General features: G+C 39.3%; 1 protein-coding gene across 6 annotated transcripts in view; it reads right to left on the reverse strand.

Moving 5' to 3' along the window:
* Positions 1-5,349: 5,349 nt before the first annotated feature.
* LOC126248562 (neuropathy target esterase sws) overlaps positions 5,350-23,697 on the reverse strand; it is a 228,076-nt gene continuing 209,728 nt past the window's right edge. For 2 of the 6 annotated variants that reach the window (XM_049949654.1, XM_049949653.1), the window contains exons 25-28: positions 19,192-19,393; positions 17,532-17,671; positions 5,826-5,919; positions 5,350-5,729 (exon numbers count right to left, since the gene is read on the reverse strand). In XM_049949654.1, the coding sequence (XP_049805611.1) occupies positions 5,644-5,729; positions 5,826-5,919; positions 17,532-17,671; positions 19,192-19,393 (522 nt within the window). In that variant the 3' untranslated portion in view covers positions 5,350-5,643. Of the gene's footprint in view, positions 5,730-5,821; positions 5,920-17,318; positions 17,431-17,531; positions 17,672-19,191; positions 19,394-23,697 lie in introns of all 6 variants that reach the window. The other 4 variants (XR_007545507.1, XR_007545508.1, XM_049949655.1 and 1 more) reach the window with 4 other exon arrangements.

A 23,697-nucleotide genomic window follows, 5' to 3' on the forward strand; every position in this document is an offset into this window, starting at 1 on the left:
CTGCGAAGAGAACTGAGGGCCATTGTCCGTGACAATCGTGGATCGAAGACCTTCTAGCGCAAAGATTTTGGACAAAGCCAGTGTCGTTGCCGCAGTGGTGGGCGACGGACGTCAAACGATAAACGGAAACTTCGAGAAGGCGTCAATCGACAGTAGCCAATAAGTGCCGAGGAAGGGGCCGGCAAAGTCAGCGTGCACCCGTTCCCACGGCTGCGCAGGATCAGGCCACGGAGAGGGCATAGTACGAGGTGCAGCCAGTTGTTGAACACACTGATCACACGCAGCGACCATGTGGTCGATGTCCAAATCAATACCGGGCCAATAAACGTGCCTGCGGGCCAGGGACTCAGTCCGAGAAATCCCCCAATGGCCTTCATGCAATAGTTTGAGAACAGCTTTGCGAAGAGAGGCTGGCACCACGACCCGTGGAGATGCGCCATCCGTGGCCAGAACAACAACACCCTCACGAACAGGCAAAGGCGCAAGGCATGGTAGTTGTGAAGGGGATCCGATGCCCAGCCCTTGGTCCTGTCCGGCCAACCCCGTTGAACAAAACCGATCACCTGACGCAGGACCGGGTCCCGCGCAGTAGCCGACGCGACCTGCGAACCTGTAAGTGGAAAACCCTCGACCGCACGACGTTCTTCCTCATCAATGTGGAAACAGAGTAGTTCATCTCGATCGAAAACCGGGTCGGGGCCCATCGGCAAACGCGACAACACATCAGCGTTGGCGTGCTGGGCCGTGGGGCGATAGTGAATCTCATAGTGAAAACGAGACAAGTATAAGGCCCAACGTTGCAGGTGGTGAGCTGCCTTATCCGGAAGCGACGCCGAGGGGCTGAACAGAGAGACCAGCGGCTTGCGGTCGGTGATGAGGTGAAACTTAGAACCATACAAAAAAACGCTGAACTTTTTTAGAGCATAAATGATAGCGAGCGCCTCCTTTTCGATTTGAGAGTAACGCCGCTGGGCATCGTTGAGGGTCTTGGAAGCGTAGGCGATGGGTCGTTCCGACCCATCCTCATACCGATGGGCGAGAACAGCCCCTAGGCCATACTGTGACGCGTCAGTCGCCAGAACCAAGTGCTGACCCACACGGAATGTGGCAAGACAAGGCGCCGACTGCAATTGAGCCTTCAGGCGGACAAAAGCCTGCTCACACTCGTCGGACCAACAGAAAGGAACGTTTTTGCGTAACAGCTGATGCAGAGGATGAGCCACTGCCGCCGCGGATGGAATGAATTTGTGATAATAAGCAACCTTGCCGAGAAACGCCTGAAGTTCTTTGACCATAGACGGCCGGGGTAGAGCGGTAATGGCCGCAACGTGCTGTCGTAGAGGACGTATACCCTCACGGGACAAGTGGAAACCAAGATACACAATGGAGGGTTGGAAAAACTGTGACTTGTCCAGATTGCACTTCAACCCAACTGAATGCAGGACCCGAAACAGTGAACGCAAATTGTGAAGGTGCTCCTCAGTGGAGGCCCGCATGACAACAATGTCATCCAGGTAGTTGATGCAGCCGGGAACGGAAGCCGTGAGCTGTTCCAAAAACCGCTGAAAAATGGCTGGCGCGCTAGCGACGCCAAATGGTAACCGCTGGTACTGATACAACCCACAAGGAGTGTTGATGACGAGAAATTCCTTGGAAGACGCATCCAATGGCAACTGATGGTACGCCTCCGATAAGTCAAGTTTGAAAAAGAACTGGCCCCCAGCGAGCTTGGTAAATAACTCCTCAGGATGGGGAAGAGGATAAGTGTCAATAAGGCTCTGAGCGTTGACAGTGGCTTTAAAATCACCGCACAATCGCAGACTCCCGTTTGGTTTAGAAACCACCACGATGGGCGATGCCCATTCGCTGGAGGTAACAGGAAGGAGAATCCCTGAAGCTGTTAACCTGTCGATCTCAGCCTTGACAGGCGCACGCAATGCCATCGGAATAGGGCGTGCCCGGAAAAACTTAGGGCGAGCTGTAGGTTTAAGAGTAATGTGGGCTTCAAAATCCTTGGCCCGACCCAGACCAGCAGAGAACACAGACGAGAATTCAGAACACAATCCATCCAGTTGTTGATACGGAATATCCTCAGATATGAGGTGCACATCATCATCAATGGAGAACCCGAACAACTGGAAAGCATCATAACCGAACAGGTTTTCCGATCCCGCATGATCCACCACATAAAACGTGAGGGGCCTAACAACAGTCTTGTAGGCAGTGGAAGCATCAAACTGGCCAACGATAGGAATTTTCTGCTTATTATAAGTTCACAGATTTCGCGTAACGGGAGACAAGGGAGGGGAGCCCAACTCCAAATACGTGCGAGAATTAATGAGAGTTACTGCAGAGCCCGTGTCCACTTGCATGCGAATGTCTTTATCCAGAACACGAACAGTAACAAACAACTTATTTGTTTGAGAAAGCACACAGTTAACATCCATGTCCGATGCCTCGTCCTCGTCGACAGGAGCTTTAGGGGACTGACACACAGAAGCAATGTGGCCTTTTTTCCTACAGGAATTACACGTGGCCCAACGTTTTGGACACGCGGCCCTGTCATGCTGTACGAAACAACGTGGACAAGAAGGAAATGCGGAACGAACCTGCTTCTGTGGCTGCTGTTTTCGCTGCGAGCGTGGGGGCCCCACACGACGTTGTTGACGCGAGTGAACCGCCGCCACATTGTTGTTCCCCTGTGAAACAGGCAAATTGTCCACGTCAAAAGCGGTCGGTACAGCGCCCACATCACACCACGCGTCTATTTGCACACCAGAAGCGTGAGGCACTTCAAAGGATTGAGCGATGCTGAGAACTTCCGACAACGATGGGTTTGGCAGTTGTAAGGCACGTTGCCGAACTTCTTTATCAGGAGCAAGCCGTAGAATAGCGTCCCGAACCATTGAATCAGCATAAGACTCATGATGAGTGTCTGTGACAAACTGACATTTCCTACTCAGACCGTGTAATTCCGCCGCCCAAGCCCGGTAAGATTGATGGGGCTGTTTACGACACCGGTAGAACGCCACGCGGGTGGCAACGACGTGGGTGTTTTTTCGGTAATAGGTAGGCAATAATTCACACATTTCTTGGAAGGACAGAGAGGCAGGTTCCCGCAGAGGGGCTAACTGAGATAGCAGCTGATAGATCCGTGGGGAAATCCAAGATAGAAATAACGACTTACACATAGGAGCGTCGACAACGCCGAAAGCCAAGAAGTGTTGCCGCAAACGTTTCTCATAATCCTCCCAGTCTTCAGCGGCCTCGTCGTAAGGAGGGAACGGAGGCGGAGAAGAGGAAGACAGACGATGAGTAAGCGACGTCGACAACGCCTGAATAGCAGCCGTCAGCTGTGTTTGTTGTTCAATGAGCACTTGCGTAAGCTGTTCCATGTCTGCCCCGACACGAACACCCAAGTCCACAACGCAGGAAAAAAAACATCTGACCTCGTCGCCAAAATGTTATAACCTTTAATCACTAATAATTTGCGTGGATATGCACAAGTAGAAACACCAGCAGGTTACATACTACTAACTCCGTATCTGTCATTCGACTGCCGTGCCGTGAAATGCGGCCGGCGCCGTTCATAGCCAGGTGGCGCTCCCGTGCTCGGCCGAGCTGCGGAGCGCCTCTATCGCCGTGTTCGCGTACTGACGTAGCGGCACTTTTAAATGTCGTGGCACTGTCACAACAACAGGTAAGCATAAAGTTCTCTTTATGTCTTGTCATATGAGTATTCAAAATGATTTTTTTTTCTAATAGATCAGCTCTGCGGCATAGGAAAAGAACCACCTCAAAAATGTATAAAGAGGGGACAGTTAATATTTTTTAGGTCTTTAAATAATGGTTGTCATGATGCCCTCAGCTGTGCAGAGCACGTTGCGAATGATTCTTTTTTGCAACTTTAAAATTCGTGTAACATTTCCAGAGTTTCCACAAAAAATTATTCTATATCGAATAACCAGTTCAAAGTAGCTATAATATGCTATTTTTCTGGTGGCCATTTCCATTGAAAATGTAAGGCTGTTTAATTTATTTGCTAGATATTCTATATGAGAATTCCAACTCAAAGTTCTGTCTAAGTTTATTCTCAGGAAGCTGACTGAGTCAAGTACTTCCATTTTTTGATTGACACAGATTTCTTCAGTTTTTGAATGTTTGGTTTTGAAACTCATAACGTGGGTTTTTGAAATGTTTAGCCTTAAGCCATTTTGACTGAACAATGTTTCCATGTTACTGAACACATTCATGACACTCTGTGGTATATTGTCAGAATTTTCATTTTCAATTAGGGCAGAAGTATCATCTGCAAACGAAGTTAAATGAGTGTTTATATTGAGAGGCAAGTCAAATGGTTCAAATGGCCGAGCACTATGGGACTTAACATCTGAGGTCATCAGTCCCCTAGACTTAGAACTACTTAAACCTAACTAACCTAAGGACAGCACACACATCCATGCCCGAGGCAGGATTCGAACCTGCGACCGTAGCAGCAGCGCGGTTCTGGAATGAAGCGCCTAGAACCGCACGGCCATAACGGCTGGCTGAGAGGCAAGTCATTTACAAATAACAGCAATAAAATAGGTCCAAGGATTGAGCCTTGAGGAACACCTTGTGACACAGTTTTCCACTTGGAGAAGTGATCTGCTCCATTTGATGTGATTACTACCCTTTGTTTCCTCTCCAAGAGATATGATTCAAACCATATCAAAGCAACATCCCTTATGCCATACCTGTTGAGTTTGAAAAGCATCAGGGCATGGTTTACAGAGTCGAATGCTTTTATAAGATCACAGAATATTCCTGTGGCCTTAGCTTTCCTATCTAGTGATGAAGTAATTTTTTCGATAAACTCATTTATCGCATGTACTGTGTTTTTGCCTTGTTGGAAGCCAAATTGGGTATGTGAAATTATATCATTCTGTGTAATGAAGCTTTGTATCTGTAAAGCAGCATTTTTTCAAATATTTTTGATATGACAAGGAGTATAGATATGGGGTGATAATTTCCCATATAATCTTTTGAATCTTTTTCAAACGATGGTTTTACTTCCGCATATTTAAAGAGATCAGGGAAGCAACCTTCTTCAAAGGATTTGTTTATCATGAGAGAGAGAGAGAGAGAGGATGAGCTATTATGCTGTAAACTTTTTTAATTATTTTGGTGAGTATCCCATCCCAGCCAGCAGAGTTTGTTCTTGGTCAGTACATACTCTGCAGATCAGTATAAAGTGTGTGGCAGAGGATATGACATAATAAATTGTATCCCACCTGTGAATAATTCTGTTGCCTGAGAATACTGAACTATTCTGTGTATATAATAAAACAGAACCTCAATGTCCAGAGCATCTTGAGACATTTATTGCGAGGAGTTTCATCATTAACATAGTACAAATATAAGTATAAAGGTTACTGTACAAAAATTTACAAAATTCTTACATGTCACTGTCCAAATTGCAGGTTATCACATTCTAAACTGTGAAGAGCTATAGAAAAAATAAATAAATAGACACTGCAATTCACAGTTCACTACCAGCTTCCAGTGAATATGTAGCTGCAACAACTGTTCTTCACAAAAGGTCAAGTGTTAATAGCAGCACACTATAAAATTCAAGCACTGTTTCACACCACTTCAGACCACTTATATTTTCATTGGAGTGTCTTCTTCAGTGGAACACAGCTTTGTCGAAATTTTACTTAACTGATCTTCATCTGCCCTGATATTGCCTATAACATGAGACAAATCTTTGTTAATTCAAGGTAAACATGATTTTATTAAAAGGAAAACACAAGAAAGTAAAGGACTCAGTGTCACATACATACTGTTTTTATCCTCTGCAACACTGCTGCCCTTTATGTAACCAGAGAGTGAAAGAGAACTAGCAGCACGTTTCTGTGATGTAGAAGTTTTACTATCCTGAAGATAAAATCATTATGGAACTGAAGTTACTGCATTCTACACAAGTAATAAGGAAACACACAAAAAGATGGCAAAGGACAGAAGAGTCACTCTAAAACTCACAAGAAAAAAGATAAAAAGAAAATGCAGACTATGGACTGAAGCAGGATAGAAGATTTTCACCTACTCATTCTTAGTTGTAAGATACATGCCATTTTTAAAGTAGCATATAAAGAAAATAAACAGACAACAATCTTCCATGAAAGTTCCCTTTCACTCATAAAGAAATTGTTCGCAAACAATAAATTTATATGCAAATCTTGAAGCACTAACTTTTATCATTTAAAATGTTACAAAACAAATAATATACAGCTGATATTTGTCTCTTCATCTCAGAGTAGCACTTAACCCAATTTGTTGGCTACATTTCAATCTCTGTCTTCTCCTACAGGTTTTGCCTGCTATGGCTCTCTCTAGTTATTTGCCAAAGTCTTAATAGTGACTCCCCATCCTGCCCTCCACCTAGTCCGTGTTTTCCACATATTTTGTGGAGGCCTGCCTCATTTCTTACAGTTTCATTTCAAATCATCCAATTATTTTCTTTTCTGGTTTTTCCATTTCCCAGGATTCATTACCTTATAATGCTGAGCTCCAGATTTACATTACAAACATCTTCCTCAAATTAAGGCATACGTTTGATACTATACTCCAATTAAAAATAACTCTGTGACTGGTATTTCAGCAAGGCACGTTGTAGGGTCCAGCTGTTAGCTCAAATGGTTCAAATAGCTCTAAGCACTATGGTACTTAACATCAGAGGTCATTAGTCCCCAGCTGTCAGGCAACCGCAGTCCATTCTTGAGTGCCATGAACGTGCGGTGTTGCTGGTTTTGCAGATTACATGGAGCACCTTGTGAAATGTGGCTGGCTGCATGCCTGCAACATTGCACCCCACCACTGCCATTTGTCAATCATAAACTTATTTTAATCGGAGTATAGTAGAATTCTTTTAGGAAGGGATACCCTCTTTCCCTACACTAGTCTGGTTCTTCCATCTTCCTTGCTTCACCCATCAGGCATTATTTTGCTTCCAAGGTGGTAGAATTTCTTCACTTCGCCTACAACATGGCCCTGAATTGTGATAAGTTTATCGCCAATCTTATTTCTGCTACTTTTGTATTTCTTTCTTTTACTCTCAGTTCATATTCTGTGCTCATTCTATTCAGTAGGTCCTGCAATTGTTACTCACATTCACTGACAATAGTAATGTCATCAGTGAGTCATATCACTGATATCCTCTCACTCTGAATTTCAAACCCAATCCTGACTTTTTCTTTAATTTTGAAAATTGTCTCTTTGATGTACAGAGCACTTCTCTCTTGGTCTTTCATTCTTATTGTTCCCTCTTGGTTCTGTGTACATACTGTATGCTTCATGTCTTTCACTATGGCTTATACCTATTTTCTGAGAACTGCAAAGGTTTTGTACCATTTTATGTTGTTGAACATCTTTTTTAGCTTGACAAATGCTACGGAGGTGTCTTAATTTTTCTCAAGTATTGCCTCTATTATCAAACGATATGCCAAAACTGCCTCTCTGGTGCCTTTACCTTTTCTGAAGCCAAACTGATCGTCATCTACCAGTTTCTAAATTTTCTTTTCCATTCTTTTGTATATTATTCTTGTTAGCAACATTTACACATAAGCTGTCAAGCTGGTTATGCGATAGTTCTCACATTTATCTACCTTTGATATCTTTGAGATTCCTGAAGTCCAATGTCATGTCTCCAGTCTCATAGATTTTGCAAACTAACTTGAATAATTGTTTGACTGCCACTTTCCTCCACTGATCTTGGAAATTCCAAAAGAATGTTATCCATCCCATCTATCATATGTTATTGCAAGTCTTCCACAACTCTCTCAAATTTGACTAATACTGAATCCTTATGTCTTCCAAATCAAAGCCCATTTTCCCTTCTATCATGTCAGCGTATAGTTCCTTCTCCTTTTAGATGTTCTCAATGTACTGTTTCCATCTCCCTGCCCTCTCCTCTGTACGTAACAGAGGAACTCTTTTTTTCACTCCTAATGCTTATGCCCTTAATTTTTATTTCACTGAAAGTTATTTCTACATTTCCACATGAGCTCCTTAGAGCAAAAGTGGTGCACTTTGCAGCAGAGTGTGCACTGGTATTAAGGTTCTTGGCAGTTTAAAACTGTGTGCCAGACCAAGACTCGAACTTGAGACCTTTGCCTTCCCTGGGCAAGTGCTCTACCGACTGAGCTACCCAAGCACGACTCATCCTCACAGCTTTACTTCTGTCAGTACCTTGCAAGAGAACTTCCGTGAAGTTTGGAAGGTAAGAGACAAGGTACTGGCAGAAGTAAAGCTGTGAAGACACGCCATGATTCGTGCTTGGGTAGTTAAGTAGGTAGAGCACGGAAAAGGCAAAGATCCCGAGTTTGACTATCGGTCCAGCACACAGTTTTAAATTGCCAACAAGTTTCATATTACCACTGTTTTTTTTTTTTTTTTTTTAAATATTGAATGGTTTACTAGGATTGTTATACAAAACTCAAATGTACTTTCTGTGTTACTTTTTTATCATATACTAGCTGATTATCTAGCGTTGCCTAGGTATGTATTTGTTCTAAAATTATGTTAGTCCATCTCTTCTATCCTTCCCCCCCCCCCCCCCTCTCTCTCTCTCTCTCTCCCTCTCCCTCCCTCCATCTCCTAGGCCTTCCTTTAGCAGTCCATCTTTCTCCCCTTCTCTCTCCAGCTCCTCCTCCCCCTTCATCCTGTTCACCTTCTACACCCTCCACTCTTTGTTCACCTCCTCCTCCACCTTTCTCTGTTCATGTTGTTGTCCTCCTCCTCCTCCTCCTCCTCCTCCTCCTCCTCCCCCTCCCCCTATCTGTGTCTATCTCTTCCTTACCCCTCTATGCCTGTCCATCTCCCCCTCCCCCTTCTCTCTCCAATTTATCATTCTTGCCCAAATAAAGTGTTGGTTATTCTTACCCCCACAGTATATCTTTCCGGATAGTAAATAATATGTGTACCAACATTGGTAGAAATCGTTCCAGATGTTTAGGAGGAGCGTTTTATCTGTGACTTCTCCTGTTTATGCATACGTCACATATATTTCCCACATGTGTACAATTGTTTCATCTGCATCTTTAGCGAATAATGCCCTGCAGTTTCGTGTTCCCGAAGCTAAATGTTTGACATCAAATCTCCTGAACTGTGTGTGTGTGTGTCATATAATGGTATAATTTTGCAGGCAGATTCTGTGGTTTATTTCGAGATTGTCTGTGAAATGGGTTGCAAATAGATTCAGTAGAAAAGAAGTACAAATTGAAATGTCATGCATGATGTAGCAGGTTTTCATGGATCTCAGTGTACATGATGTAATATCTCCTGAACAATGTGTAGTGCAAAGAGGTACTTTTAGCAGGTACATTCAGTGCCATAGATTGGTACTGTCTACAAAATATATTGAGAATAGAGTTAATAGTAAAGAAGTAATTAATTTAAAAAAATCACGTATGATGCGGCAGTTTTCACACATCACAGTGTCTATGACATCTTATCTACATTTACATCATACTCCGCAAGCCACCACTATCTGATCCCTCCAACCCTGTTCCACTCGTGAATAGTGCGTAGGGAGAATGATTGTTGGTAAGCCTCTGTATTGACTCTAATTTCTCGAATTTTCTCCTCATAGTCAATACGCAAGATGTGTGTGGGGGGAAGTAATACGTCGTCTGACTTCTCCTGAAAAGTGCTGTCCCGAAATTTCAATAGTAAATCTCTCCATGATGCACAATGTTGCTCTTGTAATGTTTGCCAGTGGAGTTTGTTTAGCATCTCCATCATGCTCTCTCACCAGCTAAACAAACCCGCGATGCAACATGCCACTCTTCATTGGATGTTCTCTATCTCCTCTATCAGGCCTACCTGATAGGGATCCCAGATAGACGAACAATACTCAACAATCGGGAGAACAAGCACATTATTAGTCACTTCTTTCATGGATGGGTTACATTTCCTTAAGATTCTTCCAATTAATCTGAGTCTCGTGTTTGCTTTTCCCAATTTCTGTTTTATATGGTCATTCCACTTAAGGTCGCTCTGGATAATTACGCCTAGATATTTTATGGCAGACGATGTTTCCAGCTGCCTATCATCAATAGTGTAGCTGGACGGTAGTGGGTTTCTTTTCCTATGTATGCACAATATGTTACATTTATTTCTGTTCAGGGGCAACTGCCAGAGTCTGCACCGTTCATCAATTCCCTGCAGGTCGTTCTGCAAATTCTTACCATCTTCTGGCATTGCTACTTTGGTATAGCCTTAAAGAGCACCTGATGCTTTCTATTAGATCATTTATATATATTGTGAACAGCAACGGTTCTATCTCACCTTTATCTCTGTTGATTTAGTTCCATTAAAAGCGATGTGTTGAGTTCTATCTGCAAGAAAGTCTTGAATCCAATGCAGGTCTGCTTCGATACTCTGTAAGCTCATATATATATATATATATTTTTTTCATTTAATGGCAATGCAGGATGGTGTCAAATGCCTTACTGAGGTCAAGGAACACAGCATCAGCCTGAGCGCTGTTGTCCACTGGGCTGTAGATCTCATGGTGGAACAGAGCGAGCTGAGTTTTGCAGGATCTCTGTTTGCAGAATCCATGTTGATTTTTATAGAGGAGCTGTTTATTTTTTCAAAAACGTCATAATTCTTCTGAATGATATAATTTTGCGAGAACACTCAGTGATATATGTGAAAATTGTCGGCAAAATGTGTAATGAATAGAATTAGCAGTAAAGACGTAATAAGTTAAAACGTCAAGACCAATGTGGTAGTTTTACAGCACGAACAATGTAAATGTAATAAGTGATAAACTTTTTTCCTTTCCTCGTTTTGTAGGGGGTATCAGCAAGAAAAAGTTTCATAAATGTTTGAAATTAGGTGTGAAGTTTGTTGCAACTCACTAAGTGGTCTCATTCTTGAATATTGGATGAGTAAAGTCTGTGTATTTGAGCATCATGAACAACACTTCTTTTTCACCCCCACCCCTTTAACAGGTAGGTGGTTCTTATCTCCAGAGTGATTCTTTCCAGACAGTAAGTGATATGTGTATCAAGTTTGATTGAAATTGATGCCACTGTTTAGGAGGAGATGTGAAACATACATTTTCATAATATGTATGGGTGTTATCAGAATAGTACCAGAGAAGGAAAGTTGCTACTCACCATATAGTGGAGATGCTGAGTCGCGATAGGCACAACAAAAAGGTTCACACAATTATAGCTTTTGTCCATTAAGGCCTTTGTCAGCAGTACACACACACACACACACACACACACACACACACACACACACACACACACACACACACACACGTCTGCAGTTTCAGCTCTCAGCGTAGTTTCAACTTCAGCCAAAAGCTATAATTGTGTGAATCTTTAAAGGATTTTATATATTTTAAAAATATGCATGGCAGTCAACACCATTGTAAACATAATTTCACATTATCTTTGTTACTCACTGTCTGTACTGTAATTTCCATCAGTGACCTAAGGTCTTCATCTCCAATACTTTGAGTCTTATTTCTTCTGACAATACTTAACAGGTGGAATGATGCACAAAAGTTCTTCTGTGGCCTTCTTCTTCTCTTTTGTAATAGCCCATGGTGCTGTGTGCAGCTTTCCTTGAGGTATGTTAGAAAAATGGTGCATCCTTTTTCAAATCCCTGCATGAAGTCCTACTTATGAAATTCCATGTCTGTTGAGAGAGTTTCCTTGAAAAAAATTTTGAATGGATCACTCTTTTGATTCTAAATCCATTGCATCTTTAGCCAAGGCACTGGATGATTTTTCAGTGTCTGTCTTTCTCGATTGTTGCCATCCCAGCAGTAAATGTATCCTAATTTAGACAACAGCTCATGGCAACCCAAACTGTAACGATATAAATTATATAAGCTTTTTGGTCAAAGGAAAGGAGTAGTACGAGCTATCAGAAACTGATTTTTCAGTTTTATTTTATCCATTTTGGTTGGAGAACACCGCAGATAATTTGGTAAATTACATCATAGGAAATACTGCAACTGTCCACAAGTTTTCTTGAAATCATTTTATTACACCATTATTAGATGTGAGCCTAAGCCCTTCATCAGATGGTAGTGCTGACTTCTTGAGAGTTTTACATTTCTGTCCTTTGCTAGTTATGCACTTTTACTGTTGTTGTATTCACTTTGATATACTATGGAACCACTTTTTCAGCTAGACATTTTTTGTTAAATGCTATAGCAAGTATTATTTTCATTCATTGAAGCTTGCACTTTCCGAAGTCATGCACAGTACTTTGTTACCTGGCAGGATAATAACTACGTTATTTTATCCATTTTGGTTGGAGAACACTGCAGCTATTTTTGCAAATTACACTGTAGCAAATACTGTGACCAGTCAAGATTTTTCTTGAAATGATTTCATGTTCCAAGAAATATTTTTCACTTCTTCCATCAATGGTCACATGAAATACGTTAGCTGCCATTCATTGGTCGATGACATTGTGGCATTTCCCGTTTTATCAGGCAGCACAAGAATGTATTTTGAGCAGAAAAAGACCCCATTTTCCAATAAGATGGCTCTGAATGTGATGGAAATTATTCATTGCTGGATTCTTTCTCATCCCAAATAATCTTTTCTCTGATTGTCATTATCACTACACCTCATGGTGAATCACACTGAACACAATTAAAATAATTAAACAGGTAAAATCCTATCATGGGAACAGTCAAAAGATAGAACATCCACAGTGAATTGAGAAAACTCAAAACAATGCTGGCACAGTGGTGTAACTCCCAGCTACACCACTTCAGCTATCAGTAGATAGATGTATCTACTCACATCAGAAATCTGCACTGCTAGATGTATGGTAGGTACAAATTACATGGTTTGCTTTGTTAACAGAATTTCACTTGTTGAGCAAGATCCCAACCCTTTTAAAAATGAGGAAAAGTGGAGCTACATCACTTGTGCTTCAAGGGTCTCACGTGTTCAATCTATGCTGAATTCGTCCATCCTTACCACCACTTCCTTTTCAATTTCTTCATATTTTTGATGCACACATATTGCTTTAGCTTCCTTGCACTTCTTACTAATTTCCTGTTTTTTTTCTGAACACTTTTGTATTTCCTTCCTTTTTCAATCAACTTAAGTATTTATTCTTTCATGCGAGGTTCTTCACAGCTCTATTTTCCTTGTACCTATATCAGTCGGTCCTCACTTCTGTGATTGTCCCTTTTAGGGATGTTCATTCCTCTTCAATTTAACTGCCAGCTTGGTTATTCATTATCCTGCACCTATGGCCTCAGATGCTTTCAAACACTTCATTATCCCACCTCTTTACACAATGTGTCTTCCTAATGATTCTCTTAAGCTTCAGCATACTCTTCATCATTACTACATTGTGATCTGAATGTATATGTACTACTGTGTACACCTTACAATATAAATCTTATTTTGGAAGCTCTAACCATGGTGTCATCTAACTGGTATTTTTCTGTCCTCCTCCTCCTCCTCCGTCAATTCTGATGAGAATTATCCTATTACTCAACTGTTCACAGGAACTTATGTTTGCCCAACCTTTCTACTTAGAATTATTTGTACTCCAAATGGCTCTGAGCACTACGGAACTTAAAATCTGAGGTCATCGGTCCCCTAGAACTTAGAACTACTTAAACCTAACTAACCTAAGGACATCGCACACATCCATGCCCAAGGCAGGATTTGAACCTGTGACCGTAGTGGTCGCACGGTTCCAGACTGAAGTGCCTAGAACTGCTCAGCCACAACAGCCAGCTTGTACTCCTATTATACCATTTTCTGCTACCATTTTTATTATCCTATATTCATTTAATTAGAAATCCTTGTCTCCTTTCCATTTCACATCACTGACTACTACTGAATCTAAACTGAACCTTTGCATTCTTCTCCTCAGATTTTCTATCTGTCCTTCAAACACTGAAATGGAAATCCTTCAATGTCTGAAGAGGAAATCTGATATAGCACCATACTTAAAAAGGTGATACACTTATCCAAAAAGGTTATTCACAGCAGTAAAAGCCCTGCTAAACTCAGGAATTCTTGTTATCAATGGACTCTTTCAAGGTCCTCAAATGATGTTGAGATACCTTATTTTCTCTTTATTGTTCTGTTTCTTGCTCAGTATCAGGCAGAAATTCATACTTTGGTCAATTAGATGCCTCTGAAACCAAACTTTCATAAAAATGTTTTCTTTAAGTTTTCTGTACATATTCTCACCCATAACTTACAAGTCTGAGTAACTGATCTGCAGTTCTTCTATTTACTGGCCAGTACTCTCTTGTAAGTTCCATATTTTTAATCTGTTAGTATATCTCTCATTTCATAAATTATGGACCTCAGGTCAAATAAATTTCTAGTTTTTTAGACCCGTCATTAGTTTCAGTAACCATGAAGGTATTTCATCAAGTTCTGCTTCAATTTGTTGCACCTAAACTATTTTGTCTCTCTCAAGCGCTGAGTTCATTACCAGATTGCTGATTTCTTCCATTTCAGTACTACCATCTTCTACCATTTCTTCTGCGTCTAACAAAAATTTCACATGAAACTGCACTTCATCTTACCTCAAAACCTGGCAATTTTGTCTCCGACACTCTCTTGTTGTATCTGTTTGCATGTTTTCTTTCTTTTTTAAATACAAGTTATGTTTCTTACAGAATGAAATTTTTGTTTCTTACACTTCCCACAAATTTTGCAATCTTGCCTTCCTTTCATCTTTTATATGCTTGACAATTTTCTGAGTTATTCACAAATTCTTCACCTTTTCCTGTAGTCTTAGTTACAATCATAAACAACTGACACATAGCTAAAGAGTATTGCATAGTTTAATGTGTCACATGGAAAGAATGTCATCAGACCGTATACTAGCTGATGGTGTGACAGTCAAGTGCAGAATAAGCATGACATGCAATGCTGGACATTTTATCAATGGCAGATTGTAGATTCCCAATGCTTCAGGCACTTCAAGGATGTACAAGCATTGGTCTTTCCATGCGCCACTGTGCCACTGTGTCAAGGTGGTACCACGGTACCCTTGATTCAGGGAAAACTGCTGCTGACAGTGCCAATTTCAATGGGCAACACCATGTTATTGACAGGTTTCACCACGATTATCATGGACTGTGTCAGTGGAAAGATAAGCCACAAAGAAGCTAACCTCTTACCAGTTCAATGCTGGACAACAAATGGTGAGTAGCCCTACTAAACAGAAGCGACTCACTCAAATATGTACCACTTTTCAACACAATTCACAGAGCTGAGATTAGCATGAACACAGAAACACTATCATTGGACACTTAAAGCATGGAAAAACTTGCCTTGGCTTTGGAGTCATGGCATACGTTGGCAAATACTGATGGCAGGGTAAAAGTACATCAAAAACCACATGTGGCGATACATCCCATTTCATAACAAGGCAGCATTCAGGTAAGTCATGTAGGCATCATCGGGTTTTTCAAATGGGATGAAAAGGGTCTTTAGGTAAGTCCGCCATTGTTTCAAAACTGTTTGGGACATGGATATTATTTTCTCCCTACCCATTTCACTGACCTTAATCATATTTAGCACATCTGGGACACCATCAAGAGATGAGCCTTCCTTACACACAACTCCAACTGGTTTCCATGACTTACAAGAAACAGTTAAGGGGGGCTTGGATCTGGGTAGATCTACAACACTCTCTGTCCCTCATGAAAGTCTTACTGTAATGTGAAGAAACCAAGAGATTCAAGCAAAAGGTTGAAAGAAGCAGGAAAGTCATCCAATCTGTGACATAGGGCAGCCCAAACATAATGATGCATATGATGCGTCTTTGTTTGCTGCAGTGAGGTTTCTTCAAAACAGCTACCTTATTTTATGCTGTTTTGACGGTAGGGTTATTTATTTGGCTTTTTGTGATAGCAACAAATTCAGACAAGGCTGCAAAGATCGATGAACAGACACAGAAAAATTCCAAGACTGGATCTATGTCCATGGTTAACAGACAAATACAACTAAGTATGCATGAGATGAGAACTCTGTAAAAGTCTAAGCAGTGAGCTTGTTTTGTTGAGACAACTGAAGCAGAATGACTTTAATACCCTGTAATTTCAACCTTCTTGATCTCACACAATGAGCAAAACCAATATTTGACAGGCTTAATTACATCACTCCCTGTTAAACACAGATCACAACATGATGAAGATATGGCAAAACTCTGTGATATTAGTTACAAATACAAAGTTTGAAAAGGTGATAGCACCAAAATGAAAAGAGTCATACCTGATTGTATCAAAGCATTTTGCTTCATTCATGCTATTACATACAATAGGGCCTGCAGTGTAGTGGCTGTCCACCAGTTGGTAATAGAGGCAAAAACAGTCTTTCTATAAGAAGCTTCAACCCTTAACATGCATCCACATTAAAAGTTTCAAAGGTCACCGCAGCCACTACAGGTTCAAAGATACAAGACAAGTGTACTTACTGGAACATTTCAATGTTACAAAAATATTTGGGCTGTTTAAGGAATGTGATCCAACTATACTAATATCTTATGAAATAATGACATTTTTAATGAAAAGTTTTCTTTTGTGTATTCACACTGTTTCAAGTGTCAAGTTCAAAGACCTGAATGCAGCAGTACTTTACAGCAGCCTACCTGATGATTAGTTGAATGTACGTAAACTGTTCCTGTTAACAACATTTAATAGTAATTAACCACTTTGTATAAAGCAGCCTTAGTTAACTTACTTTGTTCTTGTTTGCATTTAGGTAATTTGACTGGTTTTATTAAACAGAAAGTGAGAGTCTGAAATGTTTTTCTGCTTTCGTTTAGTCTAGAGGAACAAATGGATTCCCATTATGTTTTGTAGCCTCCAAGTTTACATTAGCTCTAAACTATTTGTCTTATCACTCCAGAGCTTTGCATTACTTACCACAAAGTTTTGAAGTTAAAAATGTGTTTTACTCAATTATGAATAAAGCTGAATTACCTGTTCCTTTACCCTTATCCTTCATTTGTTTCTTTATTGTATTCTGCCTCTCTCTAGTGAATTATCCTACATAAATTAACACTGAGATGTCAAGAGTATTTCCACTTTATTTCAGTCTTTCATAACTTTTTAATATCCTTGTTCATAGTATGCATATTTTCTTTGCTATTTTGAATTCAGGCCACTTCCAATTGCCACTAGGTTGTGAGTTTTTAAGAGATTATTCACAATGAATTAAGTAGAAAACACACACACAGTCACACGAGAACAACTCGCACAACTTGTGTGAATGTGTTTTGAGTTTTGTGCTTCTGAAGAAGGACTTTACCTGAAAGCTGAAGTATTTCTAGCATTCTTTTTCCTTGTGCCTATCTGCAATTCAGCACTTCCTCTTCATGGTCAGTAGTGATCTATCCTTTCCATATTATTGTTATTCCACCCTGGACATTTGATTGTTTAAAAGTTGTATGGTTATCTTATGACTGTTTACAGTGAATTCGTGATTTGTGAGTCACAAAAACAGATAAAATTAACAACTTACCACTGTATCCAAATGGTACATTTCTTCACTACCTTCCACTGCCTCTCTCATTTCTGTGGTATTATGGGTGGAGACTATTTTAAAGCTTTCCTTGATGTTTTCTTTTTCAGCATCTTTTTTGTCTCCTATATATTCATCATCTGTTATTACAGGGAATACGAAATAAGATTTAGCACTTGGGCATGTATAAACAAGTCACTTCAAACCACTGAAGCACAGTAAACAATATTTATATAACTTAGTAGAAATTTTGTTGCTCAGTATTGCTTGTGGGGGAAAAAGATAAACAAAATTAATTTTAATTTTACGGAACCTTACATTGCATTACTCTAAATTTCTATGCACAAGGAAGCAAAAGAGTCGTGCTACTTGAGATGAAATTTCTTGTAAATTTATTCATTTTGTTAAAATGTATCAGTTCCAAACTTTACACAAATTGCTTAAGTGTCTTATCACTCCAGACAGACTAGTGAGTAGTGAGAAACTTGTGTGCATTGTACATATATCAGTGGTACATATTTCATAAAGACTTTGGGTTTCTTAGTTAGAATCATGACAGCATTTTCTGTTTGTTTTTTTATATCCAGTGTCACAAAGTATGTCATTTAAACCCACAGACAAAATTTCATTTTTTAAACAATACAATTTCACAAATTACGCAATGTGATAATATGAAATGTATGTATAGCAGGATGTTGATAATCCAGCACACTCAGGTATCTGTAAGTGCCAGATTATCAAAGGGATATAAGAAGGGATAAAAGCAAAAACTATAGTTTTAACATACAAATATGACTAACTGTTAGTTATGAAACACAACAGGAGAGATTACAGTATGCAGTATGAGAGCAATACTGAACTACTAAGCTGCATCCTGCAGTTCAGGTTCTTTTGTAGAAAATAGGGTACAAAATTCTTACAGCAAATGCTAATAGTTCAGATCTCTATACTAATAATTGGAAAAGGGCTGCTCTATGGATCAATGAAACACAGAATAGACACACCCTTTTTGTAGTTTCAAGTGATATCTTATGGTTACTTTTCCTTGAAAAATGATGACAAATGAAAATAGCAGAACCTAAACATTGGTGGCTTCAGAATTTTATACTTTTATCTGAAACTGAAATCTACAGAACGTGATTTTCAAAGTGAGAGGAAGACATTTATGTGGGAACCATCACTTTAAAAAGTTTCCTGAAGGTCTACAGCAGTAAGCTGTCCCTTGATTACACATTATGGGGCAATTACATCTCATTTATTATGATTCGAAATGGAGATATGGAAAGTTTGTACTGGTATCCTGTACCTTATTTAATAAAATCAGTCAAGGCCTCAAGGCTATTAGATTATGTGTATGAGGAATTAAATCCTAATGTCAACAAAATGTAATCATGTGCAATAGCAACTAATGAAATAATTTCACACATGGCATAATTGCCAGTCTAATATGTGCAAATACAATACATAATGTATACAAGAGAAATGTACTTCCTTGCCTCGTTCATGCATCAGCACGCAATAGTTTTTTTCCCCATAACACCATATTGCTATTAAAAAGATCATAAACATACTATATATGACATTTCACAAAAATTTTCTGGAATTTATATAAACTACAAAAAAACTGGGTGAAATTTTTCTTCAGAAATTTTAATCATACCTGCTTGTCTTTTACGCTGAGGTACTCTACACACCAGCTGTGCTAAATCTGTGAAACTGTATCCAGATATGCGGTTTAAATCACATTTTGTTTCACTTCTTCCAACAAAATCTTCCTTGCTTGTTTCTGTTTTTAGGAATGGCAAACAGCCTGCTTTCCTTAAGCCAGCAAAATATGTGCTACCATGATGATATCCAACATCCTGCAGCACAAAAAGAACAGTTTTCCTCATGGCAATTACTGAATTAGTTTAAAAGTGAGATAATACTCATTCCTTCACTGCTTGATTTTTACTGGTAATATATTTTTTTTGACCTCAGTTTTATTAGGAAGCACAATGTCCAAAATAAATTGTCAGCAATCCAAATCGAATATAAGTTTCTTTATTGTAACTCTCTTATTATAAGTATCAGATCGATAATAATGTTCAGAGTTATATGAGTACTTTGTAATAAATATTCAGAGACCACAGCAACTGTTCAGAGGTCAATCTCTTACAGTGTCAAGGAAATAAATGTAATTCTGAAGGAAGGAAGGAAGAAAACTTGGAATTTAGAGGTCATTAGCAATGGAACCCTAGCCCATTTAGAGTAACCTGAGGAAGGAATTGGTTGAGGCACTGTCCATGTGACCACACCAGTACCCAGTTGAAGCAATTTTGAAAATAGCAGAAAGCCAAAATGAACACAGTCAGACAGAAATTTTAGCATAGCCTTCCAGTACTTAACCACATTACCACCATCATGTTCAATAACACAAACCAGAGTAAATACAAACTAAGAAAGTGCAATTAATATCTCATATATGAAATGAGAAGGAAAGGTCGCACAATAGGTAAATGTCAGACTCAACACACTTGCAGAAGTACTGTGAAGTGGAAGCAGAGCAAATCATTTTCACAGATTATGAATTCTGACATTTAATTGTATTGTGGCTCTATTACATGTGTTGCTGTGTTCACAACTGGCAACATTTCAGCCATTTGAATACAAAGAAGCACTAGTAATTTACATTTCTTTAAGGACACATCTTTCAGACTTCATGTGGTGACTTTCAGAATAAAGTTAACACTTTGGATACTACAATCCCAATGTAATCTTGAGTCAGCTGGCCTAACAAAGTGTACATGTTTTCAAAAGAATTATGTTGTAAAAATTAGTAATTATATTATACAAAGCATGGTATCATTAATGTTACAAGCATTCATGTATATAGAGCATCATACATAATTTTTGATTTCACTTTTTTTTAATTGAGGATGCTTACACTCACAACAAGCTAGCTTCAGTATAACGTGAAGCAATCACGCCTGCACAGATGTTTCCATCAGGAAAGCACCAAAAACTTTCCTTTTTTTGGAAACTTTGCCAGCTTCCTACTTTCTTGTGTCTGCACGGACTTTACAAACCCCAGATGGATATGGCTTTTTTCCATTGGTGACAATTTGCCTGCAAAATGCGTATGTTAGGTTCTGAGGAGCTGCTTGTTTCTTTAAGTTTGCCTCCTTGCCCAACAAAGCTTTTTGCTGTTTCTATCTAAAAATGCAATAATCTGAGTTTTTTCTTTCATATGTCTTGGTTTTCTGGCGAAGAATGTAAGCATTTGGGGCACTCATAATGAAGAGATGAAAAAAGTAATCTGGCTGTTTTCTTCTTTATGTAATATAGCACAACATTTGATTTAGATGCTGTAGGGCATGTTAACAGCATCAAAATGTCTCTTGTATCTCCCCACTATGGCACAATGAATGATCCTTCTAGCAGGAATTCTTTTTCTCAGTTTTTAATTTTCTGTTCGACAGTAGTATATTTTGGAAGCTCCTTTCTGTTCAACATGCTCACCGTTTTTGTTTCATGCTTCTACGGATAATCAAAAATAGCAGGTGAACTACAATAGTGATCAATATACACAGTGAAGTTGTTGTCGAAAGTACTTTTGCAGACATCTCCTTAGAAATATCACCACACTTTGTTCCTCTGCTGCTTTTCCAGCATAAACTGCCATTTGCACCACATAACCAAGAGAAGCATCACAAACGAGAAATGACCTCACACTGTATGTCTCACTTGTTTTTCATGTACACAGGATTTTTTGTGTTCTCAAAATCCACAAATACTTTTGACAACAATTAGTTTGACACATGAAGCAAAATAAGTAGAAAAAATAGAGTTTAGATGGTAAAAGAATGTGCATATTTTGAACAGACTGACAATTCCTGACGCGTAATGATCATTGTTGCAAACATGAAAACTTGATACGATTGGCCAAAGTAATCTCAACTAATCACAGAAGCAGAAAAACAACTGTGAATAAGTGTCTTCTTTGGCTGTAAATTATTCATTTTTGGCATTTTCATGATACATTTGTTAAAAACAGTAAATGTGTTGTACTTTATTAATTTTCTCCAAATACTGTTCACCCTCAGTTAATTTTTCTGTACTGAAGTTTTTATCAGTTCCACCAGCTCAAGAAGAATAAACAAACTAAAACAATCAATTTGTGTTTACGTGCAGTCAACAAGTGCCCCATGCCACTTTTCTGTGAAAATCTGTATTCTACCTGCTACATATACTGCTTTCCCTCAGAGCTCAGAATTTCTTAGCATTTTCCACCTTCTAAATGCTGTTGATGTTGAAGTACACCACAATGCCTGAGTGTGAGAGTTGTGGTTTTATGATTCATCTTTCGGACTTTTCCTGGTGAGTAGCAGTCTATCAATTTATGTTGTTATTCCATTCTGGATTTTTCATTGTTTGTGATAACTCAGAAATTAGTGTTGACAATAGTTTTACAGCTATTGGAACATGTTGTGCAGCTATTGGAACGTGTTGTGGTAGTACTTAAATAATGTTTCAAAATTAAATGAAATTTAGAGAAGGAAAAAGTGTATGAATGAATGCTCACTCACAAGACTTTTTGAATACTAATTAAATGACTGCTGCAATAAGATTTTGATAGAGATTATTTTTTACTATCGCTTAGTATGTGGAATGTTTTCTGACAATATGTACATTTGTCAACACAAAAAAAAGTCTGAAGCCAAAATCTGAGCTATCCACCACATTATAAAAGAGCTCATTGTATTTCGAGCATGCTACATATATGAGTACGTGCTAAAAAGTATTGCCTCCCATTTTTTTAATTCTGTTCTCAATATCAGTTGAGGTTTTACATGTCACACATTTTACGTGGTCGACTTTCCCACTTCGCTGATGGAAGCTGCAACCCTCTGCCAATAGACGGCTCCACATTGTGGCAAGTAATATGGAAGTGTGTAACGTAACTATGTTGGTGTGTGAGAAACAGCATGTTGCAATCAAGTTTCAGATTCAAAGATTTCACCCACATGTGGACACCCTGTCCTTCAGCACAACAATGCCACACCACACACGAGTGCTGTGACATCTGCAACACTCCAACACCTATAATACATAATTAACAGGTAATGGAGATAAGATATGTGAGGGTTCTAAACATAACATAGTAAGTGGTTCTTATACCACATGATATCTTGTTTCATCTTCAATTAATAATCAGTCACCAATGGACACCCAGCACAAGCCGTGTAAACTATAAGTTATGCATTCTGTACAAAGAAAAGTTCTCTATTGATTGGGCAGGCTGCTGTTATATAAAAGTAGTAAAATGAAAATGAGACAGACGGAAAGAAAAGCAAGTAAGCTGTTTATTCTTTCAAAAGTAAATACCACAACTGTTGATATATTTATTCCACTGTGTCAGATAAGACAGTCAATGGCTTCATGGAAATGTATTTGCAGTTGTCTATGGGACCATGATTGCACCCAGGAGTGCATATCTTTGTCTGAAGCCAATCAACAGCAACAAATGTCTCTCTTCAGGACTCCAAAGGCCCTTACACATCCCCTATACAGTCCCGTCTCTCCCCATACAGTTTCCAAATTTTTGGAGCCCTGAAGAAAGACATTTGTGCCCACACATTTACTTCAGTTGAAGAGCTGCTTGCCTAAGTATAGTCATGGCACCACAGGAAACTGCAAACTCTTTTCTGTAAAGGCACTGACTGTCTTGTCTTCCAGTGGGATAAATGTATTGAAAGTTACCGCAATTATTTTTGAAACAATGGTTTTCTTGAGTTTTTTTCATTTGGCTCATTTCCATTTGACTGACCCTTGTATTACTGCCTCTTCCATGTGCTCCCAATGCAAACTTACATGATGCATTTCACCCACATCAGTTATATTGAGGAATTACACTTGGGCTCTGATTTGTGTTGGCCAGCTTTAATGCTTTTAAATATACATCATTGCATTCCTGCAACAAAGGGATCCCATATGGGATACTGGATGAGGAAATGGCAAGTTTCAGTAAGGAAAACAAGGGACGATAAGGGTTATTGTCCCATTGACAGTGTTATTAAGGCAGGCTTCAATGCCAGCAAAAATTTGTTTATCAACTATTGAGGTGATGATTGATATTTTTCATATGTTAAAAGTGCTTAATGTGTTAATATGTAACAACAATAAG

Source organism: Schistocerca nitens, chromosome 3 (genome assembly GCF_023898315.1).
Source record: "Schistocerca nitens isolate TAMUIC-IGC-003100 chromosome 3, iqSchNite1.1, whole genome shotgun sequence".
NCBI lineage: Eukaryota > Metazoa > Arthropoda > Insecta > Orthoptera > Acrididae > Schistocerca > Schistocerca nitens.